Source organism: Chionomys nivalis, chromosome 22 (assembly GCF_950005125.1).
Source record: "Chionomys nivalis chromosome 22, mChiNiv1.1, whole genome shotgun sequence".
In the NCBI taxonomy this organism is placed as follows: domain Eukaryota; kingdom Metazoa; phylum Chordata; class Mammalia; order Rodentia; family Cricetidae; genus Chionomys; species Chionomys nivalis.
The window spans coordinates 41974016-41997328 of record NC_080107.1 but is presented as its reverse complement, the minus strand read 5'-3'; the positions used below and the strand labels follow the sequence as shown (position 1 = coordinate 41997328).

General features: G+C 50.4%; 1 protein-coding gene across 1 annotated transcript in view; it reads left to right on the top strand.

Annotated features, from left to right (window-relative positions):
• Sardh (sarcosine dehydrogenase) overlaps nt 1-17805 on the top strand; it is a 58707-nt gene extending 40902 nt beyond the window's left edge. The window contains exons 18-21 of the mRNA XM_057755821.1: nt 9315-9477; nt 10408-10576; nt 14217-14352; nt 16504-17805. Coding sequence (XP_057611804.1) covers nt 9315-9477; nt 10408-10576; nt 14217-14352; nt 16504-16629 — 594 coding nt within the window. The 3' untranslated portion in view covers nt 16630-17805. The remainder of the gene's footprint in view (nt 1-9314; nt 9478-10407; nt 10577-14216; nt 14353-16503) is intronic.
• The last annotated feature ends 5508 nt before the right edge of the window (nt 17806-23313 follow it).

Here is a 23313-nt window from a genome sequence, read left to right as displayed (position 1 = left end):
CCAGGAAAATGTAGGAACAAGGCCTGGCTGGAATGAGGTCAGGTCGCCCTGTGTGACCCCAATATGAACTGAGTGGGAGTGGTATATGTCCTTTCTTTCCAGGTTTCTGTGACCCGCTGCTCTTGTCTGCGGGTGCAGACATCTTTATCTTCTGCGTGAATTGTGGGATCTCAGGTTAGAGATGCTCGGACAGCAATTTCCCCAGGGGAGGGGCTGGAAGACGATCGTTGACAGATCTAGCCTGCCTAAGGCCAGAGGGGTAGACCCCTGGGCCAGCAGCTCTAGGAGAGATTTCAAGCAGTATCGGTTAAGAACTGGATGCTTATGCTGATCTTTAGAAGATGGATTCTACTCATTGTGCCCATCACCACCACTATACCATCACTATCACCGTTACTACCGTTACCGCCACCACCAAAATCACCATCACTATCATCATCACCATTACCACCAACACCACACTACTACCACCGTCTTCACTACTACCACCCCACTACTAACACCATTATGATAATGTTAGCTATTACGATGACCATCATCTTTCTCACCATGACCACCATCATCCCCTTTATCATTTCTATCACTACTACCATTGCCACTATCTTTATCACCTCTGCCATCACTACCGTCATTACCATTACCACCATCAGCACCGCCACCACCTTCATCATTTCCAACACCATCAGCATCACCATTACCACTTTCATCATCACCATCACCTTTATCACCATCACCACCACCACCATCACTTTGCTATGTTTACCACCATCACCACCACTGCCACCATCACCGTGACTTTCATCGTTATCCTCACCATTACCACCATCACTACCACAAACATCACAGTCATCATTACCATCAACACCATTACCACTATCATCACCATGGCCACCATAACTTTCACCGTTACTACCATCACCAGCATTAGCACCCTGGTGTTGTCATCATGAGATTCACGGCTATCCTTACCTCCCACCCTCCTAGCCTCCAAACCAGACAAGTATGCAAGAGGGAGTACCCTCCAAGGTGATGTTTTTAGCATTGGAGTATCTTGGCAGTCTCCTGAGGCTTTGAATGGAATTTCCTCCAGTCCCACCCCAACTTCCTTACCCTCTCCCTTAGGTTTGGGCCCAGGCTGTACCTGCTCTGGTGTCTGTGCTTCCTTCTGTCCTCTGGTGGGCCCTTGTTTGTTTAAGGATGACTGAACTTGGAGGATGCACCTAGTGTGCTGGAAACCTTATGAGACTGCTGGGGGATAGTGTGATAGCAAAGGCTTTGGCTGTCTTCTCGAGCCCCTATTCCCTCGGTGGCACATATCCAGGGCATCCCCCAGGAATGGCTTGGCTTCCCCTCTCCTGGCACCAACATGGCCTTCAAGCTATAGTTAAGGCTGGTCTGGGTGCCTTCCTGGAGCCTTAACCCCTCCCTGCACAGCTGGTGAGAAGCTAGGCAATGTGCATGAAGTGAGATCTAATCTCCCTGCCCTTTGAATGAAATCCCAGCTCCTTCTCTCAAATCAATACTCAAGAGTGGAGGTGTCTTTCAGAGTTTTGGACCTGGGAGTAGAAGGCCAAACCCTGCTCTGCCACCGAAGTCTTCAAGGCCTCCTTGGAGCTTATCCAGTTTTGGTTTCTCATCTTGCGCGTCCTGGGCTGAGCCTGAGTCTGCTGATCACTACTATAGTGGGAACTACTGGCTGTCTAGCAGGGACCTGGTGCTGGGTGGTAGGATAAGGTGAGGTCTCCTGAGCCTGCTGTAATGAGCAATGGTTAGCAATGCCATGAATAACACAGGTAATGGGCAGAACTCTGCTCTCATCCTTTGGGACCAATGGAACCCTGCAGAATACCAGAGTAGGGCATCCAGGACCTTCCAGGAGAAGAATGTCCTGGGCTGGTTCGGAATGGTTATGATATTGACCAATGCAGGTTTCCAAGGCTTCAGCCCTTTAACTGGCCTCTTTAGAGACATTCTTGACCTGCTACTTTCTGCCACCCATGGCTCTGAGGCCAGAAGTCACTGGGGCTCTGCTTGCCATATGATCAGCTCTGGTCCTGACGGGCCATTGGCATCAGGGGCGCTGGCTAAACCATGGATCCTGAGTCCTTGTCCTAGCCAGGGCCAGGCAGGACAGTGTCGTCTCCCAGTGGGGCCCCTGAGTTGTAAAGGTGCTCCTTTATTTGTAACTAATAATTTATACCCTGATACCAGATGCATAACTCTAGGGTACAATCTCTACAGGGACTTCTCTGCAGCCTTACCCTCGTGGTCTAATTCAAGGTGCCCATTTCCAGACAGGAGGCAGAGCTGGTCTCAGACAGGATGTTTTATCCCAATACTCCCAGTGTGGTCTGCCTGGCCAAGAGTCTGAGCTGCATGACTTCTCATGCAGCTCATTAAGTCAAAGACAGAGCCAGCTCTACCATTCTAGGCATCACAGTGTATCCTCCCGATAACCCAAGTCCTAACCTGTGGTCCACTGGAAGTGTCTTCAGGCATTTAGGGGTGGGCTTCTGGATGACAGTTACACTGGAGATGTTCCTTGGGGGGGGTGTTGTAGATTCTGTGCTAAGATACAAAATTTACATATTAACGAAGTTCCATGTAATGATGGGGTACTGTGTGGTAGTGGGGTACTGTGTGGCAGATGGGTACTATGTAGTGTAGAGGTTCCATGTGGTGGTGGGGGTACCATATCATGGTGCGGGGTGCTGCGTGGTGATGGAGCATTGTGTGGTGGGGGGGGCACCCACCATGTACTGGGATGTAAGGGTGTGGTGATGGGGTACCATTGATGGTGGAGTACTGTGTGGTGGGGAGTACTGTGTGGCAGAGAGTTAGCATGTGGTGGTTTTGTGCTGCATGGTGGTGAGGTTCCATATCATGGTGGGGTACCATGTAATGGCAGGAAATCATGTGGTAGTGGGGTACAATGTGTGGTATAGTGCCATGAAGTTAGTGCCAGGGTATCTGTTGCTATTTTGATGCGTGGACACAAGCTAAACTGTTTACATCAGGTTACACACGTCTATTTCCTCAAACACCTATATTTCTGTGTGTGTGTAGTGTATTTGAGTGTTCATATTTGTGTACATGCATGCAGGTGTGAGTGTGTGCGTATGTACCTGCATGTGGAGTCCAGAGGAGAATACGGGGTGTCTTCTTCAATTGCTCTCTAGTTTTGAGACAGGGTCTCTCACTGAACCTCAAGCTCACAGCTGGGTTAGACTGGCTGCCAGTGAGCCCCAGGCATCCTCGAATCTCAGCTTCCCCAGCACTGAGATTATGGATGTGAGCCACCAAGCATGGCTTTTACATGGAGGCTGGGGATCGAACTCATGTTCTTATGCCTGCATCGCAAGCCCTTTGCCAATGACCCGTCTCCTCACTTATTCATTTACTTTCATATCTATCAATCATCTTTATATCTATCTATCTATCTATCTATCTATCTATCTATCTATCTATCTATCTATCTATCTATCTTTCTATCATCTATCTATCTATCTATCATCTATCTATCAATCATCTATCTATCTATCATCTATCTATCTATCTATCTATCTATCTATCTATCTATCTATCTATCTATCATCTATCTATCTATCTATCTATCTATCTATCTATCTATCTATCATCTATCTATCAATCATCTATCTATCTATCTATCATCTATCTATCTACCTATCTATATCTATCTATTGGCTGATTGTGTGTGTGTGTGTGTGTTTACAAGCGCATAGACATATGTCACAAAGGGAAGTCCCACGGGAGTAGGTTTTCTCCTTCTGCTATGTGAATTCTGGTTACAGAACTCAGGTTGTGAGGCTGAGTGGCAGGCAATATCCACCTTCGCTGAATAGTCCATCTCATTGGCTTATCCTCATCTCATTTCATGCCCTGAGATCAACTTGTTTTGATGCCACATACGAGTGAGAACGCAACACTTACCGTCAGGGGCTATCTTATTACACTTAACAAATGACAAGGGATAACTTTTTTGCTTGTTTTGTTTTTCTAAGACAGGGTTTCTCTCTGCTGCCCTGGTTATCCTGGAATCTCTGTAGACCACACTGGCCTCAAACTCAGAGATCTGTCTGCTTCTGCCTCCTGAGTGCTGGGGTTAAAGGTGTGCACCACCACTGCATAGTTTAAGGACTAGCCTTTTTAATGTCTGGATATTATTCCATTGGGTACATGAAGTACATTTATGTTGAGTGGCATCATGCAATGAACCTGGGAGTGTAGGTTTATCGTCAACGTACAGCTTTCATTTCATAAAGCACAGCGGCTCTGATTCTTTCTCTTCCCTCCAGGACCTGCTTCATCTTTATTTTCATCACCCGTCACTGGGCACAGCACGGAGCTCCTCCCAGCTCCACTCCCTGGGTTTGCTCTCCCGCCTTCATCTGTCCTCTCTCTCTTTCAAGCAATTGAGACACAGACAAAATGCACCTTATCCAGGTCCTCAGGCCTCAGTTTTATCTCACTGAAATGGAGTTGTTGGATTTTACCATCTTAATTCTTTTTTTTTTTTTTAAGATTTATTTATTATGTATGCAACTCTCTGCCTCCATGTATGCTGAAACACCAGAAGAGGGCGCCACATCTCATTACAGATGGTTGTGAACCCACCATGTGGTTGCTGGGAATTGAACTCACAACCTGTTGAAGAACAGCCGGTCCTCTTAACCACTGAGCCATCTCTCCAGCCCCACCATGTTAATTCTTTTGGGAGGCGCATAGCCTCCTGAATACTGGGTTTATGCCCAGCTTCAGCCATTTTAACCCTTCTCTCCAGTAGTGTGAGCATCTTCACTCTGTTGGGAGACAGCTTCAGAATGCTTTATTTTGGTCAGCTAGTACTCAAACACATCAGACAGAGCGTTTCTCAACCCTGGTCCTGGAAAGGTCATCCCATGGATCTCTGCCATGTAGACCCTCTGTGACTGGCTTGTGTCACTCAGCACAGCCTTGGGGTTCGTCCTTATCTCAGCAGGTGTCAGGGCACCCTTCCTAACACACAGGTGACTGCTGTCCTGTGTCGGTGAACCCAGGCTGCTTCTGCCTCCAGCTGCTGTGGCGGAGGTGTGAAAATTCCTCTTTGAGCTCTGCCCCCCCTGTTGGGGGGATGTTTACCCATAAAACTGGGTCACACCACCTCGTTTACTTTACAATTTCTAGAGGGTGTCCCTTTTCCATGGTGACAGCACCATTTTATGTCCGTGCCAGCTTGTGCAAAGCTCTGGCTTCTCTACACCCTTACCAGCATTTGGTATTTTTTTGTTTTGCTTTTTGTAAAATTTGTGATACATTTATTTACTTGTACACGAGGACACATGTGTCATGGCATGCCTGTGGATGTCAGAGAACAACGTAAGAGTCAGGTCTGTCTTTCTGCCATGTTGGTCCTAGGGTTGGGACCTGGCTCCTCAGGCTTGGCAGCAGGCACCTTTACCTTTACCCAGAGTCCTTGTTTTGGCCCTGTTTTGTTTTAAAATAAGAAAAAAAATTGTTTTATCCTTTTTGTATCTCAAGACAGTGTTTCTCTGAGTAGCCCTGGTGTCCTGGAGCTTCTGCTATAGACCAGGCTGGCCCCAAACTCAGAAAGCCCTCTGCCTCTGCCTCCCAAGTGCTGGGATTAAAGGACTGTGCCATCACCACCCTGCTGAAAGAGTTGGGTTTCTATATGTGTCTGTATACATGAAGCTCACCTGGTCACCTATGTGGGACCTTACTTCCAGATGCTCTGAGTCTCTGTCACTGCGACAGTGCCACACTGTTTCCGCTGCTGTGGCCTGGCTGCTGTCTGTTTTGGGATGAAAAAGAGCGACTCCCCCGATTTTATCAGTTTTCAAAACCGATTTGGCTCTTAGGGTTGAGAGTCCGTATGAGTTTTAAGAGGTTGTTTTCTGTCTCTGCATCTTAATAAATATCAGTGGGACTCTGCCAGGGCTGTGTGGCCTCTGCGACTGCTCTGGGTCCTTCGAGCATCTTAGTAATACATCTCCCAACCCCTACATACGGGATGTCTTTGCATTTGTTTGTCGTCTTAAAATTCTTTCACCTCTTGGTTGGGATTATCCCTATACGTCTGAGTGCTGGCATGAAGGAAATGGCTCTGATTTCCTCTTTGATTGTGTTTTTGAACTTTTGAGATGCTGTCATGCAGTCCAGCTGCCCTGAAGCTTCCTAAGTAGCTGGGGATGGTTTTGAACCGCTCAATCCTTCTGCCTCCACCTCCCAGTCTCTGGGATGGCAGGTGTAAGCCCCCATTCCTGGCTGAGTTTCGGTTTCTGAGTTGTTCACTACTAGCTCGTAGAGACGGAGGACTTTATGTGTTGGCTTTGTGTCTCAAAACTGCTGGATTTGCTTATTGTGGACTCTGGAGGGTGAGAAAAGGGTTTTAACAAAACCTGGTTCAAGGCCCTTTCTGCCAACCTTGCACAATTCTGGACCAGTCCATTGCCAACAGCATCTTTCAAGGAGTTCTGCCTTCTCTCAAGCTTTCTTTCTTTTATATATATTTTTTTTTGTGGTGCTGGGAATCAAACCCAGGGCCTTCCACATGCTGGGCAAGAACCCTATCACTGAGCTGTATCCTCAGCCCTCTTGTGAGCCTTTTGAAGCCACGTGAGCCAGTAAATTGTTGTTTCCCAGAGACTGGGTTTCCTCAATTAACATAGTATTTTCCGTTTCTGTTCATGTTCCTAAACAATTCATAATTTTATTCTTTGATAAATAAAATCCCGTAATGTGCATTTACTGTCCATCCATCCAGTGATGGGCATCTTGGCTGCTTCCATTTCCTTGCAAGTGTGACTTGAGCAGCAATGGGTACGGTTGTGCAAGTGTCTGAGCCAGCATTTGATGGCAGGTGAATATATATCAGGCCTGGAGCTTTCTGGAATCCTGCTGCTTAGGAACCCTGTCTGAAGCACATTCCTTAGGTAGGGCACAGAGCCTGAGCCCTCGAGGTGACCAGGAGATGCCTGACCCACAGGAGTGGGAGTAATGAGTTCCCCATGTCTTTGTTCTCAACCTTGTCCCTTCCTTGTGTGTCAATACTGGGAAGCAATGAGACTGCCTTCACTCTACTGCTTCTAGGGGAAAAAAATGTAAGGCACCCAGGTAGCCAGGATCTACGAACCTGGAAAGTGTGTGGCCGTCTCCAAATTCTTACCTTGCCAGGAGGGAGAAGAACCTACTGTCCCCTCTCAGGAGTTCTTGGCACCTGCCATGGGACACATTGGTATGCGGTAGATAGCCAGAAGTGGCCACAAGCGCCCCTGGACATCACCCTACCTGTGTGCATGGTTGGGTGAGGAGTGCCTAAACATGGAGGCAGGGTTGGGTGCACTTTATAAAAAAATGACTTTCCCTGCTTCAAAACGAAGTTGGCTTTGAGCCCCAAGCTCCTTCGGGGGCTGTCTAAAATTAGCACCCTGGTGACAAGGCAGTCTTTGTCAGGGGCCTGCAGCTTGCACCGGGAAGCAGGGAAATGTCAACAGCACAGTTTCTGCATTAGTTTTTTTTTTTTTTTTTTTTTTTTTTTCCACACATGGCCAGGCAAGTGGTACCGCTTCAAAGTTGTTTAGGATCCAGGCCCGCCATCGCTGTGTGATAAGACCGTCGGGTTCATAAGGTGCTAGCTTTGTGGTCAGACAACAGGGTCGCTCCCTCCCCCACCCAGCATGGGGGTGGCAGCACAGGCCTGGCCACCTGCCTCTTTATTTGTGAGGTATTTTGAGGCCCCCATATTTCATAGATGAGATGAATGGACTGCACCCTTGGGAACAGTCACTCACACATCCCAGAACTTTCCCGAAGGCTGGGAAGGTGGGCATCAGTTGTTGGGTGTGTTGGCTATGGCTGTGTACCTAAGCCAAATGTCTAGAAAGATTGCATCTTCTGGGAAAGGTAGCCTTCATATTGGCTGTGTGAGTGTGGATCCCAGACCAAGCTGAGCTCTCCCCATTGGGCCTCGGTGCTCTTCTTGCACGGTTGTGATTAGGTGGGATGTGTGTGAAGTTCTCAGCCTAGGGACAGCAGGTAAATGCTGCCACCATTCATGTGTTTGTGAGCCACACTTTTGGGAACCCACAATGCCCATGACGGATTTGGCATATAGCCACTCTGAATTGGTGCAGGCAGGGCACGAACTATGCCTATGATTTCTCACCTGCTTCCCATGAATGGGAGAGGCTTCGGGCTTTTCCAAATGAGAGCCCAGGTTCAGGATGGCAGAAGCTGTGACTGTGGCTTGAATTGGGAATAAGATCCTGGCAGATGGGACTGATTGATTTTTTTATATATATATAGTCATCTTATTGCCATCACAAAACACCCAACAAAGACTTCCTGAAGAAGGAAGGGCTGTCAGGTGGTGATGGCACAGGCCTTTAATCCCAGCACTCAGGAGGCAGAGGCAGGCGGATCTCTGTGAGTTCAAGGCTAGCCTGGTCTACAGAGCGAGTTCCAGGACAGCCAGGGCTACACAGAAACCATCTTGAAAAACAAAAACAAACAAGGAAGGAAGGGTTTATTTGAGCTCACAATTTGAGGGTCAGATCCGTCATGGCGGGGAAGGTATGATGGCAGGAACTTGGGGCCACTGCCATAATTCATCCAAGGTCAGGAGGAGTGAGAGGGACGGATATGGGCACCAGCTCACTTTCTCATTAACTCAGTCTAGAGCCTCCCTCAAGCTTCGCTGGAGGTTCGTCTCCTGCGTGACTCCAGACCCTATCATGCTGATGGTCCGTGTCAACTGTCCCAGGAGTCAGGATGTGATTCTTCAGAGTTAGCACAGGAACCAAGTCCTGGTAAGAGGCAGGAACGACCCGGAGATTGGCAGCTGGAGAAGGTGGCAGATGCTGAGTGCGGCAGATACAGTCAGAGCATTACCTGAGTCCTTGCTTTTATGACAAAACAGAAAGGGGTTTCCTGAGTCTCCAGGCCTGGCTCTGCCGTGCCTTGATTTGAGGCTGTGAACCCCCAGAATAGACATGGAGATCATTTCTATTGGTTTAAGCTGCTCAGCTTCTGATCACTTCCTTGACCGTAGGGAACCAGCTGGTCTGTCACTCCTGAGGTGTGAGGCCCGGAGGTGGAGACTGCCTCCTGCTCTCTAAGTTGAATCTTCTTCCTTCACTTCAAGATTCCCAGATCAGCTCATGTGAACTTTCCTCAAAAAAAAAACCCCATTTCTTGTTGACAATCTGACCAGGCCTACACCTGCTGGTAAGTGGCAGTCTGCCTGGACCTCATGAGCCTGAGGCAGCTATATCTGATTCACACCCTTGTCTCCCCAGGTCCGGGCCATACGGCTATCCTTTGTGGGGGAGTTGGGCTGGGAGCTGCATGTCCCCCGTGAATCCTGCATACCAGTGTACCGGGCTCTGATGGCTGCAGGTGCCAAGCATGGCCTTGTCAATGCAGGCTACCGTGCCATTGACTCCCTGAGCATTGAGAAAGGTGAGTCCTGGGAGGCCACCCAAGCTACCAGAAAGAAGCTGGGGATGTTTCTGTCATTGGTGTCCAGATTTTCACATCATGAATCGCTCTATCTCCCAGCCTTGTATATTTTCTCAAAACCCCCCTCACTGCCTATGCATGGGGTCTCCCAATCAGGGCTTCAGAAGTGATTCTGGGGTCCCAGGCACACACCTGGACTCAGAGAGGTGAGGCACTCCCTAGAATCCTGAGGGAGTATGTCTCAGTGGGGAGGGGTTGAATTCTGCACAGTGGGATCCTTGAGAGATTGGTTTTTTGAGTTTTTAAAGAACTGGGTGGGCCGGGTGGTGGTGGCACATGCCTTTAATCCTAGCACTCGGGAGGCAGAGGCAGGCAGATCTCTGGGAGTTCGAGGCCAGCCTGGTCTACAAGAGCTAGTTCTGGGACAGGCACCAAAGATACAGAGAAACCCTGTCTCGAAACCCCCCCCCCCAAAAAAAAAGAACTGGGTGCTGGAGGCTTCATGTTTGCCTATATGGGGTTTGTACTACTAGTGACACCCAGATATCTCCCGAGAGGTGAAGACTCGGAGCAGGTTGGGCTGCTGACTGGTGGCTACCTCACCTCCTTTGAAAGATGATAGTTCAGAATGGAATCTGCCCTTCCCCAAGGGTGATTCACTCCACTTCCCAGGTCTACCAAGCACCCCACCCTGATGGTACAAGGGACTGGAAAGTTCATAGGACTAGTCTGCTCTAGGAGCTCATATAGGGAACCTTCTGGAGTCCAGGATTCTACCCCATCTCCCTGGCTGCCCGGGTTGCTAAGCAACAGTGAAGGTGGAGATTTGGGGTCTGGATAGTGTGGATTTGGGAAGCACCCACATGGATTTCCTAAAGACTTGATGCCCACCTCAGCTGGACACTCGCCCCTGTCCGCCTTGTCCCACAGGCTATCGACACTGGCATGCAGACCTGAGGCCTGACGACAGCCCCCTGGAAGCAGGATTGGCATTCACTTGTAAGCTCAAGTCCTCAGTGCCCTTCCTCGGCCGTGAAGCCTTGGAGAAGCAGCGTGCCACAGGCCTCTACAGGCGCCTGGTATGCCTCACTGTGGAAGAGTAAGTATTCTGGATGATCGCCCATGCTGGAGAGGTGGTACTTGCCTTTTCCAGTGATAGCCCCTGGGACTGTCATGTTCCTCAGATCAGCCTCCCTTTCACGATGGCCCATTACAGATGGGAAAAGTGAGGCCCAGGAGATCCCGATCCACAACACAGCAATCTACTGCATCATGTGCTGGTAAAAGCAGAACTGGTATACAAATTCTGAGTGGGCCAGGAGTGGGTCAGAGGTAGGGGTGTCATCAGGGCCCCAGGGACATCGAGAAAGCATAACACTCTCTAATGAAGGCATTTAAAAGGGAAAGGTGCCACAGCTGAACTGTGGGGAGTAGAGCCAGGCATGGTGACTTGGGAGGGTGAACCCTACTTACAAGCTGGTGCCCCTGTCTCTTTGGAACCACCTCCCATCCTGTTCCAGTTAAATCCCGACTAGGCAGAATTGTTCTCCGCGTATAAATGAGGACCACGGAGTGTCAGAGACACGGAGGAGAAAGGAGAAACCCATTCTGAGGAACTCAGCCCTCCAGTCTGATCACCAAGAAGCAGCTTGGTACATGTCGCCGGTAGCCAGGCTCAAGTGCTCCGAGTCACTGGGAGAGTTTGAATCCTGGAGGCCTGGGTTCTACGCGGTGGTTCCCATAGGAATTCTCATAGCAACTGTCTCCAGGACCGGGAGGTGGCTTTGGGCGTTGCTGTGCAGCTGACAGCCAGCCACAGATGCTGTCACTGTGCTCGGAGCGTCAAGTGTGATAAGAGGCAATGGGCAGAGCTAGGGTTTGTCATCATACTGTGGCCTTTTCCTGAGATGTCACCTATTCCCCTGAGGCTGCCCAGCTTGGGTGGCAGGAGCCTCTCAGTTGGCTGGAGCTGTCATACCCTCCCCGCAGCCTCTACAAAGCTCCTGAGGCCGGTGTTTAGCTCCAGAGCAGAGGGTCGACATCTGTCCTGCTCAGGGGCTTCCTTCCTGTCCCTGCGTCTCTTGGCTGCAAGGCACACAATGTTGTGTGCCTGCTGCTTTGAGGGGATTTGGGTGCATTGGGAGCCGCCATGATACCTCTTTGTCCCATGGAGAATGACTGGAGAGGATGCGGGGAGGAGGTGTTCCCCAGCCTTCCTTCATCCTGGCCCCCATCCCAGATGGTGTGACTCTGAGCTGCAGTCCTAAGAGGGCACCCAAACCTGGCCTAACTCTTGTCATTCGCGGAAGGTTTCACACCATTGTGACTCTGATGGCAGCCCAGAAGAGCACTCCACAGATGGCACCAAATGGTACCATGATCCAGGCATTGACGTTTCTAGATTTTAGTGGGCTTCTTTTTCTTTTTGTCTACCATTTTGGATCTTGAATCAAAAACATTAGTATTAATATAGTTCGTTGATAAAGAAAATCCTTTAGTATAAAAAGTAGATAACCAAGGCCGGGCGGTGGTGGCACATGCCTCCCAGCACTCGGGAGGCAGAGGCAGGTGAATCTCTGTGAGTTCCAGGCCAGCCTGGTCTACAAAAGCTAGTTCCAGGACAGGCTCCAAAGCTACAGAGAAACCCTGTCTCGAAAAACAAACAAACAAACAAACAAAAAAACAAAAAAAAAGTAGATAACCAGAACACTGTAAAATAAGCCCACTCAACAGCTAAATAAACTAGATTCAGCATACTCTCTATTAAAATTCTAATGGAATTTTTCACTGAACTAGAAAAAAAAATCCTGAATGCAGAAAAACCAAAGCAACCCTGAGCAAATGAGGGAGACAGCATCAAGCCCGACCTCAAATTATATTGCAGAGCCGTAGTGACAAAACCAGCATGGTCCTGGTCCAAACACAGACGTGTAGACCCATGGAACAAATAGAGGGCCCAGAAGCAAACCACACAACCCTTACAGTGGCTCCAAAACCACGTTAGAGAGAAGCAGCCTCTCATAATGGTGCTAGCAACCCTGGATATCTGCATGCAGAAGTGGGAACGAGACCCCTGCTTTTCATCCTACGTGAGGATAATCCCAAAGTGGACGAGATCCAAATCTCCTGAACTGCTGAGACTTCAAGAGGAACCCCGAGGGAATTCACTTCAAGATACAAACAGGGCAAGGCCTTTCAGAGTGAGCCTCCGGGAGTTAAGGAAGTCAGTGTGAACTGAAGGATGGGATCGCATGAAGTAAACGTGACTCTTCACAGCCCAGGAACAATCACCAGAGTGAAGAAGCAGCCTGCGGAATGGGAGAAATCCATTTGATGGGATGAATCATCGGAATATGCAAAGAACAGCCACAGAATTAAACAACAACCCCACAAATAACCCAGGGAGTAAGCAGGCAATGCGACATCTGGAAGAGAAGAGAAGCGACCGGTCAGCTTATGGAAGATTGCTCAGCATCTTCAGCTATGAAGGAAATGCAAACCAGAACTATCTGAGATTCCAGCTCTCCCCAGCCAGAGAGGTTGACACCAAGGAAAGGAACGGCAGCAAACGCTGTGTGGATTCAGGGAAAGAGGAACCTTTGTCCCCTACTGCTGGTAATGTAAGTCATTCTAGCCACCGTGGCCAAGGGACTTTCATATGAGTCATCTATGCCCTCCTGGTGTATACCAAAGGGCTCTGAGTCAGCATGCCATGGAAGCACAGCCATGGTTACTGCAGCAGGGTTCATAAGAACCAAGATACACAACCAGCCCAGATGCCCACCAATGGATGGATTTTATTTTATTATTTTATTTCTTTTTGAGGCAGGGTTTCACTATGTAGACTTGGCTAGCCTGAAACTCACTGTGTAGACCAGGCTAACCTTGAATTCATATTGGTCTGCCTGTCTCTGCCTCCTGAGTTCTGGAGTTAAAGGTGTGCACCACCATGCACAGTCCAATGGATGAATTTTAGGGAAATGTGGTACATACACGGTGGTGTATGATTGACCCATTATTTACCCAGAGATAAGAATGGAATTGTATTTTTGTGTGTGGGGGTTGTTTATGTATTATTTTATTATTTAAAAACTTTGTGTGTGTTGTGTGTGTGTGAGTGTGACATGAAAGTAGAAGGGGAGGGACTGTGGGTAGAAAGAGGGGACAAGAGCGGGTGGATGTGAGAAGAGCAAATATGTACATGCATGATGATTTCACAATAGAGTATTTTCTTTTTAAAAGATTTTATTATATGGGTGCACGTGTGTTTGTCCGTGTTAGTGGATGCCATATGTGCACAGGTGCCTACAGAGGTCAGAGGAGGGCACAGGATCCCCTGGAGGTGGTGAATACCTGGCATGGGTGCCGAGAACGGAACCACGGTCCTCTACAAGAGCAACAAGTGCTCTTAACTGCTGAGCCGTCTCTCCAGCCCCTCCCCATTACTTCCTATAATTAACTAGACTTTTAAGAAGGAGTTAAATGAAAAGGGATGGAGTGGGGTCTTTCTGAAGTGCTGGGGCTCTGGTCGGCTTTACAGTTAAATTTCATTCCCTCATTCACTTCCATTCTGCCCCCTGTCATTCTAGGTCAGGAGTCCGGCTACTAGGGGCTTGCAAGGTCCTGGCAGGGTACCTATACCCATGTGGGCTCTTGTAGTTACTGTCCAGCTGCCTCGCTTCCCCAGGCTGTGTTCCCACCACAGTCTGGGGTTCCAGCCATCTTTTTGCTTCTTTCAGGGAGGTGCCTATGTTTGGCCTGGAGGCCATCTGGAGAAATGGCCAGGTGGTGGGTCATGTTCGGAGAGCTGACTTTGGGTTTGCCGTGAACAAAACCATCGCCTATGGCTACATCCGAGATCCCAGTGGTGGGCCGGTGAGCTCTGTTCCCTGTCCCTTTCTAGATCCTCAGGACCATACCTGCACATGCTGGGAACACAGGAGGAAGCCAGGAAGGGTGGAAGAGCACCAGTCCTGGTCTCCAGCTGAGTTTTGTTGGTTTTTCTCTTTTATCTCTAAAACAAGCTGACTAGGGAAGCCCCAGGATCTTCTTGATCAAAAAGACTTGCAGGGTCTGGGATAACATTCTCTGGTCCCAGAGGCTAGCGGACCATCTCTGCCCTTCCTCCTCACCCCCAGTCACCTCAACCCCAACGAGTGAGTCAAACCCAGGCTGCAGATACTGGGACAGCCCAGATAGTCATAGGAGGGTACCAGCTATGTCCCCAGGAGGAAAGGGGTGGCCTTTACCACTTCCTGTTTCCCAACAATGGTGTAGAGGCATAACAAGTAGCGCCATTTATTTTCACACCATAAGCACACCTTTACCCAAGTCTCACTGAGGTCTTCTCCTGTGCCCCAGCTCCAGTCCCAGACGTGCTGACCTGGCTCTGCCTTCTAGCCAGACACCAAGACAAGCGGGGCTGAATGGAGGGTGGGTGCATCAGGCTTGGGAAAAGGCGAGGACAAGTGGCTCCCATGGGGTCTGGAGTTACCCGGACTTCTGGAGTACAGGTTAGGGTGGGGTGGGGTGGCTGAAAGTGGAGAGGAACCCTGTACTAGAGCGGGAGGCTTGCAATACAGGCTTAACTCGAGGCTGTGACTTTGTCTAGCTCTGTGACCACAGACCAGGGGTTTCTCCAAGATCCCAAGCTTTTACTATAAAAAGGGTACAGGCTTCCCCCTCCTCATGGACTCCAGTATGGACAACCACACTGAGTAAAAATTGATCGACAGTCATCAAACATTGCAAAGCAGCCTGGGATCTTTGGTGATTACACAGGACTTTCTTAACACTGAGAGTCCACAACCAGGGTCCCAGGCAAGGCAAAATTAGAAGTTCGTTTACTGGTGCCCAGGCTTGGTAGGCAGGGGAGAATCCACGGCCTTTTCTTTCAAAGATCAGCGCCGCCCACCCTTCCTACACATTCATTGGGCTTCAGGAGGCCCAGCATAAATCCCATCCAGACAAGGAGTCCCACCCTGAAGGTGAGCAAAGAAAGGAGAGGCTCTTGTCCCGCGGCCGTGATCAAGTTTCTTGAATATTCATGCCATTAGAGTGGGCAGCTGGGGCAAGCCAACCCTCTCTCCCTCCATCAGTGCTCTGGTGGGATAACCCACATTGCTAAGTAAGACTAAGGAGTTTGGGGGTAGAAATTCTGTGGCTTGTGGGTGTTTATCAGCTGGACTGGGCTAGTCCCAGAACACCTGCCTCTCCTCTGCTGAAATCTCCCGACTTCCACTCACATAGTGCTTGGTGCAGAGGGCTCGCCCTAAACATCACGCGACTTAAAAAGGTTTGTTGTCTCTTCTTTCTTTTCTTTTCTTTTCTTTTCTTTTCTTTTCTTTTCTTTTCTTTTCTTTTCTTTTCTTTTCTTTTCTTTTCCTTTCTTTATCCAGTCCTGAGCCACCTGGAATGAGGGGAGATCAAGCCCCAGACTGCTCCAGCCTTGGCCTGGAATCCTCACTGTACACAAAGAAGCATGTCCTCGGGTGGCCTAGGAGTTTTCCTCCCTCCAGAACAGTAGAGTGTCAAGTTACAGCACTCTCCCTGTTGGACAGGCTAGCACCTGCTCCCAGGGCTAACAGCTCCAGAGGGCTTGCTAAGAAGAGGGAGCCAGATGTGGGTCAGAGGGAGGAGGGTACAGGGGCCATGCTGTCCAGAAAACTGTTCCATCCACCCTGTTTCTCAGGATAACAAGGACCCCTTGTTATAATGCTGTGTTTGGCTGGCTCCAAAATCCATCCAAGCTCCTGCCTGATCCCCATCTTCCCAGGGATCTTGGAACAGGTCACGGGAACAGATCATGCTGAGGGAGAGGTCTTGCTGGCTACTGGGTCTGAGCTTTGATGGACTCAGCTATTCCTGTTTAGCTCATGGGCATAGTTCACATGATCTGCTGTTCTAGGGAACCCCCTCTCAAAGAAGGGGCTTGGTACAGGGCTTGGCTTATCAGAGAGTTAGGTCCGGGGAACCCTAGCCACCCCCAGAAACAACTGAGTGACCCTGACTTCTCTCTGCTCCTAGATTTCTCTGGACTTTGTGAAGAGTGGGGAGTATGCCTTGGAGAGAATGGGGGTCACCTATCCCGCCCAGGTTCACTTGAAGTCTCCCTTTGACCCTGACAACAAGAGGGTAAAGGGCATCTACTGAGCTGCAGGGTGGAGACCACAGCTACTCAGGCCATCGGAAACTGCCACATGTCAGCATTGCCTGCCAACTCCCTCACTGCACATGTCCTGAGGCAAAACATAGCCTTCCCTACCCTTAGCCTCCATCTGGTCCTGCTAGCCATCCCAGCTCCTAACCAGGACTGGATGGACCACGATGTTGTTCCTGCTCACAGACCACACAGTGGTCTCCAATCCACCCTAGTCCTCCCCAAAATGCACCCTGCAGATGTCCTAGCTTAGGGTCCCCATGAGTATCTCAGAATATCCCCAAGATAGGAGCCAGAAGCCAGAAACCTTCCCTCCTGTTCCACACTCAGCTGACTGGCAATGTGTAGCCCAGGCACCTGAAGAATAGTGAATCAGGGGACAGAAAGCAGGGATTGATGTCTGCCACGGGTGTAGGATGGAGAGGAGAGATCTTTGCCGGACTGGTGCAGTCCTTTATCAGTATGGCTGCCTTTCAGACCAGAGAGGAGCGGGTATTAGAAAGTTCTTGCCTTAACCTTTCCGGTCTGCAGGAGAGAAAGCCCTTCTGAGAGTCACCAGCCTGTGACATGGGGGCACATGGCATGGGATTCAGATCAGGACCCACCATCACTTACACAGAAGTACAGGCTTCTGTCTCAGTTTCCCCTGAAGCCATTGCTCAGAGGTTCAGGGACACCAAGCTTGCTGTTATGCACGGACCTTCTGCAAGGCTCATTTCTAAGGACTTTTGCCTTACAGATGCATCCTGCTCACCCCGCCTCCGGAGAGGGCCCTGCTCTAGCTCTGCCCTGCAAGTCAGAGCGACTCCTCTCACCTTGTGTGACCAGCTACACCTGCCCTTGTGTCAGGAGTGACCCTGTTTCTCTTCCTGGGGTGATCGTCTGTCACTTTTTTAATAGACCCAGCCTTCCTCCTCTGCCTCACACCCTGACTTAGAAACTAGGGTTCTGTGACCGCCCAAACAAAGGTCACCATGTAGTCTTATAGTCCATGCCTTGTAGTCTAGGAGAGCAGGGGGCAAAGGCTAGGGCAGTGTGGAGCTGGGCTCTCCTAAACCCAAAGAAGGCAGCAGAGGGGAGAGCTGGGCATGGTTGTCCTGGGTGGGCTCTGAATCTTCCCAGGCTCACACACCACACACTGAGCTGGAAAAGGTCAAGATAATAAAATTGAAGCCATGGAAAGATGTGTGGGGTATAGTTGGCCTTTCAAAAGCGAATCTGGTCCCCTGAGTCTGGGGAAGGGCTGGAGGCGGGAGGGAACCTCTGGATGGCTGAAGGAACACCTGTGGTCTCTCGGGACCACAGGGCTGGCTCTTGGATGACATGGGTTTTGTGAAGCCAGAGGAAAGAAGAGAGGAGGAGGGAGGAGAAGGGAAGGGAAGGGAAAGAAGGAGGAGGGGAGGATGAGGAAGATGTAGGGGAAGGTAAGGGGAGCAGGGAGGGGAAGGGAGATGGAGAAAGGAGGAAAGAAGAGGGAAGGCAGCTGCCCAGATTGCCCAGATTCCTGGCCCCCAATTCTGTGTTCTCGCCAAGACACCCTGCCCCCCATCACATTGGGCCGATGAGCACATACAGCTCCCAACCTGTCCCTGGGGATAGCTCAGGACAAGGGAGGTCTGAGTGCTTTCCCAGCCTAACTGGGTTTTCCCAGACTTCGCACGCCTTTCCCATGCCTGCCTGCCTGCCTCCCCCATCCTTGGAAGGATGCTGGGTCCCTGAGCGAGAGCAGCTGTCAAGAATCACCTCCCAAGTTTGTCTGGAAAGTCCCAGGGCACCCTATCCTGAATGGATCGCAGAGACCTCAGGCCCGGCTTCCAGCACTGCCAATCTAGACGTGCATTCCGTCGCTATATATATATATATATATATATATATATATATATATATATATATATATATAACACCAACTTTTTTGTTTTTCTGGAAAATCAAGCACATGGCCCCCACTGTGTCTGAGCATTGCCTATCAGAAATCACTGGAAACCCAAGTGTGGAGAGCAGAGGGTAGCGGGTAGTGGAGGGAGAGGACCGATGTCTTGGTACCCTTAGAGGCACGACAATGTTGGGGTTCAGAGGTTTCTGGGTGGAGCTGTCCCTGCTTTTGCCTGCTATCTTCATGCACACACACAGGCTTGCTTGCTGCCCCATCCTGGTCTCTGTTACACTGAGCAAAAATGTTTTCACCAGGGCTGGAGAGATGACCTGTAGGTAAGGTGCTTGGTATACAAGCTTGAGGACCTGAGTGTGGATCCCTAGGACCCAAGTAAAGCCCAAGCATGGTGGCACAGTTTTGTAACTCTAGCCCTGGGAGTGAAGGAGCACTCAGAGACAGGTGGATCCCCAGAGCTTGCTGGCCACCCAGCCTACCAGTCAGTGAGACTCAGGTTTATCGAGACACCCTATCCCAAGCAATAAGGACAAAGGTGGTAGGAAGGCTGATGACACTAACTTCTGGTCTCTGCATGCGTGGGTACATGCGCTTGCATACCCACATGTATAAGTTCACATACGTAGAGAGAAAATGCTTGCTTTAGAGCCAGACCAGTGCTACCACACCACTTCCTTCCAGTAGGAGACGGGGAAAGATGAGACACCAGGTGTCAGGGTGAGATGCTCATTTCCCTGGTAAGGACTGAGGCCCTAGTAGCAAAATGTCTAGGTCACTTCCAGCTTCTTCCATCCCACACATCCCAGAGGCCTCCTATGCACCGTGCTAGCACAGGGCCATGTCCCTTTAGCCTGTGTGGAAGACAGCAGAAACACTGGGCAAAGGAGAGGAGGGACACACAGACAGGTGGTGGACAACAAGCTGCTCGTGTGTCACAGTCCGGAGGTAGGCTTGGCCAGCATGCTCCACGCCCTGGTAGTATCTCAACCACCCAACTTGCAGAGGGGGTTTGATAGGTGGGGCTGTCTCACTCTGCCTCAGCTTCGGGACTCTGCCCCCTGGAACTCCATCCAGCTTGGCTGAGCCTATACATTCATCTTAACCTCCACCTCATGGGGACTCAGAGGCCAGAAGGATTGCCAGGGCCAGCCCGAGTGACAGCCCTGTCACTCTGAGGGTAGGGGAGAGTAGCCTGGCCAGCCGTTCTGGGTCTCTGGGAAGTGAGCTGGAAAAAGCTCACAGATGGAGCTGAGGTCTTTTGAGTCCCTCCAGGCCCAAACTGTGTGGGCAGAGGAAACCAGGCTGCTCTTGTGGCGGGTGAGAGGCAGACAGTGGTGGGCATCTGTGAAGGGCATCCGAGGATGGCTGACTCAGCTGTCAGACACATTCATCAGGTGACCATCCTGTCAAGCTGCAAAATGGCCAGCGTGCTCCCTGACTTCCCGCTGGCCCAGTCACTCCTGGCCAGTTGTGGATTCAGTCAGGTGAAATAGCCCTGAATTCCCCCAGTATGTGGCCCCCTTCTGCCTTTAGTCACCCCCCCCCGACTTTCTTCCTTATTCTCCCTGCAGTCTTCAATAAAGTGGCCCCCTATGTAGACCTGCTGAGCATCTAAACACCAAGCTTGGGCTGCTGGGGCACTGAGACTTGCAGCTTCCTCCACTGAAGACCTGATGGTGCCACTACCAGTGAGTAGGCACTTTGTATGGGTTCCCAGGTTCTTAGGTTCCCACTGCTAAGCAAGTTGCAGCGGCAGTCAACTCAGGGAGCTTTAGATGGCTGGCAAGTCCAGGAGCCTCTGTATGCAAGCTCATGGAAGCACCTTGGAGGTCACTAGTTCTGCACTGGGTGAGGAGTCTCCACCTGCATCACAGGTGGTGGGTGCCCTGTAGCTCCAAAGGCAGGTCCTGCCTCAAGTGCCCCACGGGAGATCCCTGTGCTGTGTAGGTGGCTCTGCCCAGAGCCGCTGATCATTGGCTTACTGATGGGTACCTGGAGAGAAGCTTGGGATTTTCAACCCATGGTGGCCCTCCAGAGTTCACTTGGTGCCACAGTCCCAAGCAGCTCCCCACAATGATAGGATGCTCTGTGGATGCCCCATCGAATGTGGCAACCATGAGTTACACACTGTTGTTAATCCTTGATGTGAAAGAATTGGACCGTAAATACTTTACACTGGTGTGTGTGTGTGTGTGTGTGTGTGTGTGTGTATGGTGTTTTTGTATATGCACCCATGAGCATACACATACAGGTGTATAGAGACCAGAGGTCAACCTTAGGTTTTGTTCTTCAGTTGTCCACCGTTTTCTGAGACAAGGCCTCACCCTGGGTCAGGTTAGGCTGACAAGGCAGCAAGCCTCAGGGATCCTCCTGTCCCCGGCCGCATACCCAGGGCTAGGATTATAAACATGCACCCTTGCGTGGGTTCCAGGGTTTGAACTCAGGCCCTTATGCTTGCAAGTATTTTACTGCAGAGTTCTGTCCCTAGCCAGCTTCTATATCAGTTTTGAGACAGAGTATCCGGTAGACCAAGCTGGTCTTGAACTCTGTTGTGTAGCCAGGATTGACCTTGAATTTCCGATCCTCCTGCCTCCACTTCCCAAGCACTGGGATGGCAGGTGTATTCATGTAACTGTGCCCAATTTAATGTGGCTTTGGGGATAAAAGCCAAGGCTTGTGCGTGTTAGGGTGAGTGTTCTCCCAACCGAGCTACATCCTTAGCCCTGGTGCTTATCTTTTTTTTTTAAAAAAAAATTAATCTAAACAAAAATTAAATAGCCACCTGAGATTGTGGGCTACCAGATAGCAATGCCCAGGATTATTTCAGGACCAGCTCACTAAAGACTTTATCCCTGGCCTGGGGACATCCTTCTTGTACTTAAGACCGTCTCCACACTGTTAAAGAGTAGCAGCCCTTAGCCTCTGGTACTTCCTAAATGCCCTGGCTTCTGGGAGGCGGGGGTCCTCTGCTCCAAACCCAGCAAGGAAAAGCATTACACCCAGTGAGTTGGGAATGGCTCACACTCAGATCCTTGCTATCACCCAAATTCAGAAGAGGGGTAGTTCTGGAGACTTGCTTTAACTTGGAGGATACGGGGGGGGGGAGGTGATCTCAGTAGCCCGTGTTACCCTTACGTTCTACAGGGGCCTTGTCATCTAACCTTAGATCTCTGAGCCTCTGTCTTCTCATCTGTCTAGGGAAGAGACACAGCAAGTTCTTAAAGGTTTGGGGAGCTGGTGGAGATGCCATAGGCCTCAACTGGTAGTCCTAACAACACCCTGATCACCCTGGTGAGGCCTGTTGCAACAGAAGCAGCACTGGATGCAGATGGCTTCCCTGGAGAAAGATCAAGACAGCTCAGAGGGGAAGCAGGGTCTGTGGGTCTGGACACGTCCCTGGGCAAGGTACTGACCCACGAGCCTCAGGTTCCCTGTCTGTGAGTTGGCACACCGCTAGAGTGAAGTGACTGAGTCAAAGGTCAGGCTCCAGAGCCCCGTGAGTCTTTCTGGTACCTCTGGCTCTAGGCTGCTCAGACAGGCAGCCATGGAGGGAAAACACAGCCACGGAGATGGCTTGCCTCCCCCATCTCTGAGGCTGTAAAAATGACGGAGAGCTGAGCATTGCTCTGGGCTGTCGGACTTGGCATTTCACACCGATTACGCCCATGACTTATGGGCGCCCGGAGCCATGATTCATACTACACAGCGCAGAGTCTGGGCACCTTCGCTCCGCAGTAAGAAAGTGCCTCGCTGAAGGGGAAGGCAGCACTTAGCTGATGTCTGTGGCAGTGGGGGACACGAAGCTCATCCATCACCTTCCCTGCCTGAGGAGCCTGGCCTGCATTTTGCTGAAATAACTGAAAAGAGCCCAGTCTCCTTCTCCCTTCCAAAGCCATCAAAGAGCTGAGCTGGCCCTTAAAGGGGAGATGAGAAAGAGAAGGACTCAGGGCGGGTGGCATGTCTAGAATTACAAAAGCAGGCCTCGTTCACGTGGGGCAATGGTGTAACACCACGGGGTTCAGAAAGGCTCAGCATAGGGGCAGGGGCATCAGCCCTGCCTGTGTGTCCACAGTTAGTGCTGACTGAGGGTGAGTCCCATTTTACAGACTAGAAGACTGAGTCACTCCTTCATTAAAGGGTTAAGCCAAACTTTCAGCCACCTGTTCTAGTGCCTGATACGTCACCAGCAGGAGAAGCAACCAGCTCTAACCTCCTCAGAGCCTGGCTCTACCCATCTCGGCTCTCCGTGATGGAACTACTTGTTAGGGTTTCCCTCTAGGTGGGCGAAAATATCTATTTACTCTGCCATGAAGTGAGCTCCCCTGGTGAGTCTCTAACTAGCTAAATGCCTTGTCCTGTCTTGTCGCAGGGAAGCCACCCACTGGGAAACATGAGCCACTCGGCAAAGAGTTGTTTAAACTGGGCTGTCATGGTAAACACCAACACAAGTCACCATTGGAGGACCAACAAGGTGGGGACTGGGGGCTTAGGGAGTCTGCACCCAGCCTGGCAAGGCTGTTCTCGAGGCAAGGTAGGTCTGTGGTGCTGAATCTGGACCCCCATAGCAAGTCATCTCTACACGGAGGCAGCCCTGGCGTGGCCAGGTTTGTTCTGCCCAGTTAGACTTCATGGGATGATCTCAGTCACGCAGGTATCTCCAGGGTGACATGCCCCTTCCTCCTAGGCGAACGGCACTATTCTATGAAGGGGAGTCTTCAAAATGGGGTACACAGAACTGGTGTGAGCCCACAGGGACATCATGAGGAGGGGCTGAAGAACAGGCCCCTCC